Here is an 11,965-nt window from a genome sequence, read left to right on the forward strand (position 1 = left end):
TGACATCAGGTGTGGCACTCGTGAGTGTGGGTCTGGTGTCATTCGTCGTGTTAGGGACTCGTTTGTCAATAAGGGCGGGTTTCCAAATGGCTGGTAGGCAGGAGGTATCGTCTCGTTTGTTCATGCTGTGTGGGCGTTTTTCTATCTCAATAGCTTCTCTGATTATTCTGTTGTTAAAGTGTTCAGTTTTGGCGATAGTTCTGGTCTTTTTAAAGTCAATATCATGTCCTGTGGCTTTAAGGTGTTGGACCAGGGAAGAAGTTGGTTCCTCTTTTCTGACTGAGTTCTTGTGTTCTTCGAATAAGTGCACGCATAGATATATATATATATATAAAGTTTTGTAAATACATCTGTTGATTCCTGTGCAATGTACTTTTCTGGATGAGGCCTAGTCTAGCAAAACTATTTTTAAATTTTTATAATACTGTTTCAAAGAACATCTCACTATATAGGATTGAAGAATCTGCAGCCTAGTCTGTTGTGATTATTTGGATTTTATCTCAACAGGAAAGCAATGTGCATTTTTGTGATGAGATAGAATTCCAGCTAGAATATTGGTTTTTATTTAGCCGAGATAGGGGAAACATGTGTCTGCATCAATTTTTAATGTTATAAATTGCTACAATTGGCACTCTGCTGACACACATGCGGGAAGTTTATTAAAGGCCTGCATAAAGCAAGATATGCTATTGGATATGGGCACATGGAAGAAAACTGGGAGGAATAAAAAGTATCTTACTGTGAACAAAATGATGATATAAGAAAAATATTAATTGTGTTATATGTTCTTTCAAAATTAATGTTTGTGTGTATACCCTTAGGAAGCGTCTGCACACACAATCTAAAACAGACTGAAGAGAGTCTATATTTCTTCAGCATGGCATGTAAAAAAATTGGTTCAGCTTCTTTGTCATGTGTACAGGGCAGAAATAAGTTATCTTTTCCTAGGATCTATCTTAAAGTTACACATACAGATAATCCTTGTGTGATGACTGCCTCATTTGCTAACCATTCACTGTTATAACAACAATGACAATTTAACTTGGTGCCTAATTCTCACATTTGTGATCTCCACAGATCTATAAAAAAGGAAAACTGAAGTAAGATGCAAAGCCTGATGGCAGTCTTGGTTGTTTAGGATTGAATCTCAGTAGAGATTTAGCATAATGACAATAGTTACCATTTTAAAAATGATGAGCAAGCTGCTATTTGTTTCTAAAATTACTACAGGTATTCCTTGACTTACAACAGTTCATTTAATGACCGTTTGAATTTACAACAGCACTTAAAAAGTGATTTATGACCATTTTTCACACTTTCACATTACAGCAACCCTATGGTCATGTGATCAAACTTCAGTCAGCTTACAACTGACTCATATTTATGATAGTTACAATCTATTGGAGTCATGTAATCACATTCTGCAACCTTCTGATAAGCAAAGTCAATGGGGATGCCAGAGTCACTTAACAACCCTGTTCCTAATTTAACATGTGCAGTTTCACTTAAAACTGTGGCAAGAAAAGTCATAAATGGGGCAATACTCACTTAATAAATGTCTCACTTAGCAACAGAAATGTTGGGGTCAATTATGGTCATAAGCCAAGAACTATCTGTACAGCATTTCAAAATTGAAAATAAACATTATATGAATATATTTGGACCTGAGGAGAATTTAAACGAAAGTCCCCATTTAGGAAGAAAAAAGTATATAACATTTTCGATAAGAAAATAGTAGATCAATACTGCAGTATAAAACACTTTGTGCATATTGGATCAACGTCTACTTTATTATTATAATATTCATTCATCATATCCTAATTTCCCTTTTTGATCTGGCTGAAGATGACCATGCTGTCCCTTAAAAGAATCATAGGATTTTTTAAAAAATGATATTTTAATATAGTCTTAAAAACATACTTAAAATAGAAGGGCATATTTGGAGAAAAAAATGGAATATTTTATGTCAAGAAGTCTGGACTGCCTTAACTGACCCAAGTTTGTTTTATAATTCTAGCAGTATTCAGACTCAGGGCACTGTCTTTTTAGTTTTCTTTTGGTCTACCATGTACAGAGGAGAGATTTAATGAGTTCAGGAAATTCAGTTCTTTCATGATATCTAGATCTGTACAGGAGTGCTTTTTGTCTTGATGAAAGTACTGTTGAAGCACAACTTCAAGAAACTTGACAAAGTTAAGCACCTTCCTATTTCTCAGCAGCAAAGTGAGCAAGAAAAATGTCTTCTGCATATGTGCGAAAGCCACTTTTATCAAAGTAAAATGGCTGTTTAAAACAGCTCAGACCTGCCTTTGTGCTTCTAATTTAAGATTCAAGATAGAATACGTTGCTTCTTCAGCATAAAGCATTTTACTGGGGCGATCCTATCCTAAATCCCCCTTTATGCCTATCCAAGTTTAATCAAAAGGGAAAAGAAATTTCTGACATGAGGCATTCTATTGATTAAGCTCTGGACATTTCCATATGAATTTCCCTTACATTGTTTTGGAAATGTTTCCACTTAGGTGACTCATGTCACATGGTAATAAAATTTGGATTAAGTTGAGAATATGAAATTTTATTTGATTTCCCCCCTTATCTACAGTATTTTAATATGACAAAGAAGAGAAAACATAAAAGCCATTTAAGTGTAAAAGGCAGAACAGTCAGTACAGATACTAGGGCCAGAAGTAGAAAAGAAACCAGGCGAGCTTTTCAAGAAATAATGACATATTTATATGAGTTATTAATGATCTAATTAAGCTATATAAAATCAGGCAAGCATGCACCAAAGCTAAATGAGCTTGGCTCATAATCTGCAAGACTGTTAGGACAATCATACACGTCTTAAAAGATAAATCATAGAGAAAGAGCAAAGGTACGTGATAACTTTGCCCTAGAGAAAATAAGATTAAGCAGAAGTGTTGACTATTTTTCCTCCCAGCCACTTAGCAGTCATTTAAAAGGATGTCAAAAGGAGGTGAATAAAGGAAGAGTCACACAACATTTATTTTGTAAAAAGCTCATGATAGCAGTAATTGTCTGGAAAAGCAATCAAGGTATACATTACATTAAGATTTATTAAATACTTTCTGTTATTTTTCTCTTTTTGATAATTCTTGGTACAAGTAAGCTCCTTATTTAAAAATATCATTTTGTTGTCCAGGATTCCTTCTCTTTGATGTGTTTGTTTCCATTACTATCACTATTGCTTAATCAGATTCTCTGAATCTGAATTTATTAGTTGATATCAAGTCTTCATTATATCACATATACTACGCAGCAGTAGAAAATTACGCTATTTTCTGTTTGTTATAGAGCTTGTAGGTTGAAGTGACTACAAAAGACACCAATTTAAAAACAAAAGTAAGAATGTATCTCATCTGATATGTAGGGATTTAAACTCTATGGTATGTATGATAGACCTTCGGGATTTGAAGAAGACACTCTGTTCAACATGGAGCTGGTTCTGCAGTCCAGCAGAGTCTAGCACAGTAGAGTAAAGCACAGTGGGGGCACTGGAAGTCTATTGTAACTGTGGGTTTCATTGTATGATGTCATTCACCATTTTTTGTCAGTTTTTGGTGGTCCCTATCTTCAAAGCTAATGCTTCATAAAGCTTCATAGCACAGGGCTCACCAGTACTATGTCTACATTCTAACAATCTGGATTCTGTCAGTTTGTGACTATAACTGCCAGGGGTTACCTCCACTTTACTACTTCCCCTTTGCCACATGACTCAACAAATTAGGTTTGATCTGAGAGGATTTGCAGATGAGCTGTTGATGAAGCTGAATTAACAAAAATTTCTCTGCAATGGATTTCTATGTGGAACAGCTGCCATTGTCTTAGTAATCCAGTAGCACAGAGAATCATTACAACTGGAGGCCTCTTCTCTGCAGTGAATGCCAAGGAAGTCTAAATATCTTGTCATGCTCTTAATGTTCTACTACCATGGACCTGCTTTCTTGACATTTGCACTGTTGATTAATTTTTTTCACTCAATGTGCCAGAACCAGTCTTCATTATGGGATGGAAAAATACTTTATCTCATCAAGAGTTTTCTCAAAATTTCTAGAGGATTTTGGTTAGGTTCGGATTAGACAAGTCAATTCATTTTTTCCATTCCAATGCTACATGAAGCCATCTCATCTCACAATTGCTTCATTAAATAGGATTTTACTGGGTTAGAAATCCAGTATGCAAATGCTGCAAAAATGTGATCTAGTGGAAATTTTTCTCTAGTCAGGATCCAAATAAAAAAAATGTGAAGGCTTGTTTTGTAATATTATACTGTAAATTGAATCTTCCTTCCTTCCTTCCTTCCTTCCTTCCTTCCTTCCTTTCTTCCTTCCTTCCTTCCTTCCTTCCTCTCTTCCTTCCTCCCTCCCTCCCTCCCTCCCTCCCCTCTCCTTATCTTTCTTTCTTTCTTTCTTTCTTTCTTTCTTTCTTTCTTTCTTTCTTTCTTTCTTTCTTTCTTCTTATGGATTGTATTAAATGCCTATGAATGTCAGGTTTCATAAACTGAATATTTATGTTTTCTGACTCTCTTGTGAATTTTTTCTAACAATTGTATACTTTCTCCTACATTCATACTGAAATTAGTCCTAACACTTTTAGATACATTTTAAAAAGTAAATTATACTCCTCCTTTTTTCCTCTTATTTTTGTGATACAATTTAGCTAAATAATAAATCATTATTACTATTAAGAAGACCAGTATCTTTGTTATTTAGAATAGTTACCTAACTGAGGATCTGTTTCTTTTATATGCAGGAAAATTCCATGGATCAACATCTATGCTCAGGTGCAACATGACAAAGAACAGGAGATGATTGGTTCTGTCAGCCAAAATGAAAATGCACCCAAAATTTCACTTAGTGAATTCACAGACCCTGAAGAACTCATGGACAAAGAGTTGGATGCACGGGTTATAGGTAAACAGCATGGGCATCCATTCAATGACAGTGATAGTCATCATCCCTTAATCAGATATGCCCAGCTAAGAACCTGAATTGTCAGTGTGAAAGGAGGACGAAAAGTGATCATAATGTTTTATGTAATTAATTCATATTGTATTAATAATAGGATTCAAATTAAATCAGTTTTAGTTTTTGATGTGCCACCCCAACATCAACATTTTATTTGGCCCTGTTTGAGAATTTAAAGTGTTAGCCAAAATACAATTGTAGCACCCTTAAACATATAGGAAAAAAAATTACTTCTTATTTTCCTCCATTGATGAATGTAAGTATTTCTCAGATAAAATACATTAATAGAAAAGATAAATAGATTTTCAAGTTTAACCAACAGACAGGACTGTAATAACTTAGGCAAACTCACACCAAAACATTAAGATAAATAATATTTATTAAAGAAAAATCAGTAGTCTATAATAATGGAATTCTAGTAACTACTGTTTCAAGAACAAGCTTTATGTACCAAGTATATATATATATATATTCAATATATATATATATATTCAAATTTTCTGCAGCTCTTTTTTTTCCCCCTGACATGGTCCTGATTAATTGGCCCCTTCTTTTGTTTGGGAAAGCCATCCGCTCCTTATATTTGCAGTAGATCGATTCTGTTACCCTGATTTTGTGTGAATTAATTCATACATGTATTATCTTCTGGATAACATTGCAATGTTTTTTTCCTGCAAATTTTTCAACTCTTGAAAAATAATAAAGCATTAGAAGGCCACCATTGAAACACATAATTTATGTTTCAATAAAGAAGATTGAATGAGAAATTGGAACAGAAAGCCTAGTGATGGTTCATAGCACAAAAAGGAAGTGACCACTTCTACTTCAGTGTCTGAATGTCTGCTTAACTCTTTTTCATTTGACTTCCATCTTCTACTGTCACACTATCCATCGCTCTTTCCATAATTTGATGCTTTCTGATGTTTAGTGTATAGCGTCCTTATTTTACATAGAGTAATTTCTTAGGTTCTCAGCCAAACCATAGATGGAAAAGCAGAGTTTTTGTTTGTGCATCAATTTCTACATACAATTTACCTGTCAGGAAAAAGAAAAATGTCTGCTTAAATTAAAACAATTTCAGAATGAAAATCAAGATGCAGTGAACAAATTTATTTTCTCTCCCTTTCTCCTTCTGCTTAGGAAGCATCTCAACGATCTCCAACAGTGAAAGCACAAAGGAAATACCGAACTGCACTAGTGTTTAATATCAGGAGTCCATTTTGACAACAACATTTCCCAGTTTTTATTTTGTAATTAATATTATGAGTAGATGAAGCAAAATTCTTCTTGTTATTATTATTATTAATATTAATGGTGTGGACTTTTTTTTCATTTTTTCTTTTTCAGGGGACATTTATAAAGTGAGCATTTGGCAAACCGTATCTCAATATGATATACAGCTGAATGAAATCATGGTATAAGATCCTAAATTTCAATTGAAATAATTATGTTTTGGTTTTTTTTGTCAATGGCAATCTCAAAAGGATATTTAATGGTTCTTACCACACTTGCCTGTGTCCAGTGCTTTCAGATTCTGATTCAGATAACTGGTGTTATCCGATAAATCTTGAAAACTGTTTCTGTGAGGTCCCTTCTGAATAATATTTTTAGATCCCAATGAAGGTGGGTGGGATGCACAAAATGGCCCAACCAATATTGACCAAATTTCTGAAGAGGCTCTCACTGGTGCATGTTCATACTGATGGTATAATGTAGATACTTACCATGTAAATATATTTTTATTTCTTGAGAAATAATTTAATGTTTAGCAAAAGATAAATTTAAAATAAATAAGCCACACACAGACATACACACAGCACACATGTTTGCATTGATATCAAAAGCAAAATGTTAAACGGAAGCCTGCAGTGAGCAACTGTGTCACATGTGGGATCTAAATGTATATCAGTTGTCTGTCCTATTTAAATCTGTTGCCTTATTTTAACAGTACCATGCCAAGGAATCCCCTAAAGTAGGAAACGTGTACTGGTTTAGGCATGTTTCAGAACACAGTTTAGTTAAGTCAGTTTCCTCTTCCTCTTCCTCTTCCTTACAGGAAGAGAAGGTGAGGAATGAGGATACTAATTATACTAGTTTTGCAGCTAATAAGCTTAGCTGCAAAACTCTGAAATATGAATCCATACTATCCCCATTTGAATTAGTTAGCTGCATGGAGGAAATATTCTTCACCAAAAGGAAGATAAATAATAAATCCAAGACTGACTTTTAACCTGTAGTGATGGCCACTATCTGGAAATTTGTTATTTTTATTTTAACATTTTAATCTCAACTCTTTCCCACTTTTTCCTCTATACTCCTTTCAGCACATGGTTTTATTTTGTATTTTGCTTCCAGCTCATCTGATATGATCATATGGGTACAGTTAAATAGGTTGTGTAAGATTGATTTTGGATTTCACTGTTTTAAACTGTTGTTTAATAGAAATAGAAATATTAGGTGTTACAATCTGCTGTTGCATTGTTGACTCAAAATTCTGAAATTTTATTTTATATATTAATACATTTATATAACTCAGAAAGGTGGCAATAAAAACAATAGTAAAATCAAAACATTAAAACAAGTACAATTAAAAACCTCAACAAAATTGTTATAGGAAAACAGTAGAAAAGATTGATATTAAAAGCAATGCAGCCATCTCATTAGATCACCATTTCTGTGAAACTGCCTAAATCTACTGACACAGCCATGTTTTAAGAACCTTCCAGAAGTACTCAAAGGTTCCCAGATTTGCAAAATCTCTTATACGACATTATTTTCACTGAGAATATAGTAGGCTAATATACAATCATAGATGTTTGCTTTATAATGTATTATATGACAATTTTATTTGTTGGCAAACATATTTGAATGATCTTAATTAGCAATACTATGCTTGATTGGTAAAGTATTCTGAGTATTCATATCTGTGCAGTAAAAAGATCCATATTTTATGGCCGCCTAATGATGGGTGGATATCTTTTGGCTATTATTTGCCTGATAACTGGTAATGTTCAGAAACAGGATCAGCAAAAGTATCAGAAATTTCATGGTCACTGGGTAGATTAATCAGCAATAGAAAAAGAAGTCTGAAACTAATTATTTTCAATCAACAGATTTTATTATTTTAACATCCAGAAAAAAGAATCTGTCAAAGAGGGGGTGGGAGATTATAGCTCTGAGTAAAATAAAAACTTCAGAGGGATCAATTTAAAAGCTGGTGCAGTCCTTTTAGATCTTGTGAAACATTCTAAAATGTCTCTCTCTACAAAGCAAATATTAGAATTGGACAATTCACAAATCCACAGTTTAACATGAAAAACATGCACAAAATAGTATATGCAAACTGTTCTACTGAGAGTGTCATTTCAGATACAGACTGTTTCTGTATTCAGAAGAATATGTATTAATATACTTTTTATTAATAATGTATTTTGCTAGGGTGCTGGTCACTAAAAAAATCCTTAGTGATTTCTTAGATTCATGTTTATAAAGTAATTTCCAAAATGTAAAGAATATCTTCCTTATTCGTGATTACTATGTCTCAGGAACTGTGGAAATAGTGATGTTCCCAATCAATAAACTTATTACATAAGCAGCACAAAATACAATTATAGAGAATTCCAGTCCTCCCTTATTCCAATTCTTCATCTAAGGAATTCAAGATAGCTATACATGGTTCTGTCCTGTTTCACAGTCCTCCAAGATAAATTAAGCTGAGAGACAATGTTAGATTAATGTCTTAGTTTCTTTTAATTTATACTCAGCAAACTAGTTACCAGGTAATTAAGAAAAAGTGTGTTTGTATGTCCATGCTATATGCAAAAAAAGTGAAAATTGATCATTAATCTCTGCATGAGATTAATGATTGACCCTCTCTTCATCCTTCCAGTAAATTCCATACATCCCCCACAGCTCTTCTCAGATCACCGGCTTCCATTTACATTTCAAATCTTGAATGTTGTTTGTCCAGCTAATGACAACTCCAATCTATACAAAATGTTTATTCTAGGGATTTGTATTTAAAAAAAATAAAGGAGAAGAAATGGGAAAGGGGAGGGAGGGAGAAGAAACAACAATTAATTCAGCAAGCTAGCCTGAGCCTGCAGTGTCAGTCTCAAAATGTTTGAGAAAAAAATTAAATCATGTTCTTTTGTTAGTATTGGTGAGATTTATGTCTATATTTCTTTATTTGTTTAAACTGTGGGTTATTTGACATCTTTCTTTCCGGGTCTTAAAAATGCAGTCTGCAAAGCCTCACTTTTACCTCAGCTGAAATCTCTTAGAATATAAGAACATAGGCTAATACTAGGCCAATGGAATTCTATGGAGGAGTGCAAAATGATATCCAGATGCCAAAATTGTGCCACTTAACATTTTAATGAGACTTGAATGGCTTGTGGGAAATGGCAGGAGAAATTTAATTAAATTATTTCTGCTCTTTTATTTATTTACTTTAAGAGAGTGGATATCTTGAGGGGCATGATGTACAGATTGAATTTAATACAATAATTGGCAACAATATAGTTCTATTTAGGTGCTTGGAAATAAGGACTACTCATAAGTAGTCTTACATCTAATTATCCTACCTCTGTCAATAATACTCTTAATGTTAGCTTCTACCATAGAGATAGGCAATGTATTTTCAGCCAATGCCTACATTTTTAAAACATATTTAAGATTTTAGGAGATATGTGCAATGATAAAGTGACATTACTAGTGATGTGTCTTGGGGAGTGGAATTTTTATTTTTCTGAGCATAGGGGTTATTTTATAAGACTTATTTGTTTTTTGCAATTTATTATAAGCTTTATAAGAATTGAGAGGATGCAAGTAGCTGTGGGAACATTCTTGAATGTATTCATACAAATTACATAAAATATGTAGAAAGTCAGGTTTATCACAATTTATTATGAAATTTAATTATTCTTTCTTTATGAGCAAGAAGCCAGACAGTACACTAAACAAGGACTAAAGATTGTTCAAAAGTTTCAAACAAAAATACCCTAAAATTTCTAACAAAAGACTGACAAAAGTCTGGATTCTTTACAAATTATCTAAACAATGAGAGAATTGGGGTCCAATGCATTTCCTGTATCAGTATGGTCACCACAAGCAACGGTGAAGAATTTCTTTCATGTGCCAGAAAGATGGTTCATAGGCTGTGGTGGACTTCTTTATGAGAACTTCCATATAAATCTTAACAAGTGATAAGATTTGTAACAGAAAAAAAAGTTATTTAAATAGTTATGCTCTAAGCCTTTTAGAGCTTTAATATCATTGCCCTAGATTATACTTCATAAGCAACTAGTCCCATTTTTGGTACAGGGAAAATACTCCCTGGTCCTTGCATCAATTAGCAGCATGACTGCTGTAAATGAGTCATGGCTCAGTTGTTAAAGCACAGTATTGTAGGCCTGCAGTCTTGAATTTGCTCCTCATGGGACTCAGGATTCCATCCTTCTGAAGTCAGTAAAATCAGAGCCCAGATTGTTGGGGGCAATATGCAAGTAATGCTTTCATTTTAAATCACCCAGAGAGTGTGGTAAAGTGCTAAGGGTGGAATAAATGCTACTTGCTACTATACCAATTGTATCTTCTGTACACTATTCAAAAGCAGCTCCATTGTCATTGCAGCAATGGCATCCATAGAAACTAGGACCTTTCATTAGAATGACAAAAGCAGTATCAGATTGTTGCACTGCAGACACAAAAGGTATTTGGCTTGTGCTGCAATTCCATACTGTTGCCTTCATCAATCTAATACCACTAACCCATCCTGATGGGTATGAGTCAGGATGTAACAAGACATAGATAACTATCACTAAAATAAAAATTAGTCAGGACAGCTTGCGGTTAGGGTACTAAATATAACTATATGGAGGTACTCTTCACAACATCTTCCAGTGAAAACTGTGAATAAAAGAGCACCATGTCTGAAAAACTGTTCTTTTTTGGGAGGTGTGTGTGTGGGCTTCAATTTTCTCCAAAACAACACAAATTCTTCATAGTACACCATCAACTGTTGTAGCTCCGTTCCACCTGGTCATGAAGATGCCACATATCATAGAAGAGCAATGCTGATTTGTTCTTGGTGGATGCAGTGGATGCAAAAAGCTAAGCATCCATGACAAACATTTCATTGTTGCAGTTCAGGTGCAGTTCAAATGGCAACCATTTCATCATTGCAGTTCAGATGAGCCTCATTCTATATATATATTCTTATATGGGTTTATAGAGAATATATTCTCTATATATTCTAATCTGTCCAAGAATTATTTCATTTAAATAGCAGTGGCAAGCCATCCACTTTGTACATCTCACCTTCCTAGTAAATAGGATAGATGTGGCTCTCCATTAGGGAAGAGTCAATTTAGGAGCATTAAACTACTCTACAATATTCCACAGTATATTTCACAAGGCATGTGGCTAAAGTTGGAAATTCCCCAAGCACATTTGGAGAACCAACTGGCTCCATAAGATACTTATGAGCCAGACTATTTTAACCAATTCTCCATCCTTGCAAAGATTAAAATTGGCCAGGGATTTATATGTTTAGACAGTGAAATGTGGCAGCATACATTCACCATCGCTGCACTGTTTCTGTGGAGCATCTGGTCAGCCATTCCATCTCCTGTCCTTCTGCTATACCACATAGTAGCCTGGTAGTCAAAGATCAGAAAGATAAATTCTTTGCTCTTCTGTAGCCAGGTCTCTGTAATTTATAGCAGAACAGTCCTTTCATTGGGGGTTAAATTCTGAATAAGAAAGGGTTTGCTAGTAACTGATCTGACATAAAAAAGGAGGGGTTTCATGTTCAAGAAGTCACCATCACTGTTCGTTTAACAGTGAGGGTACAGCTTTTTTTCTCAGACCTTTGCACATTATCCTCCATTTTCCTGATGCATTTATTACCACTACGTCGCAACTATCCAACCATCCATATCAAGCACTCCCTTTAACAGCCTACTTGCATATAA

The 11,965-nt window shown here is 34.2% G+C and overlaps 1 protein-coding gene across 1 annotated transcript in view; it reads left to right on the plus strand.

Moving 5' to 3' along the window:
* The window catches only part of SORCS3 (sortilin related VPS10 domain containing receptor 3), a 476,925-nt gene extending 470,656 nt beyond the window's left edge, over nucleotides 1-6,269 (plus strand). The window contains exons 26-27 of the mRNA XM_034440055.3: nucleotides 4,774-4,934; nucleotides 6,129-6,269. Coding sequence (XP_034295946.1) covers nucleotides 4,774-4,934; nucleotides 6,129-6,193 — 226 coding nt within the window. The 3' untranslated portion in view covers nucleotides 6,194-6,269. The remainder of the gene's footprint in view (nucleotides 1-4,773; nucleotides 4,935-6,128) is intronic.
* Nucleotides 6,270-11,965: the final 5,696 nt, after the last annotated feature.

Source organism: Pantherophis guttatus, chromosome 6 (genome assembly GCF_059756535.1).
Source record: "Pantherophis guttatus breed Tessera chromosome 6, ASM5975653v1, whole genome shotgun sequence".
In the NCBI taxonomy this organism is placed as follows: Eukaryota; Metazoa; Chordata; class Lepidosauria; order Squamata; family Colubridae; genus Pantherophis; species Pantherophis guttatus.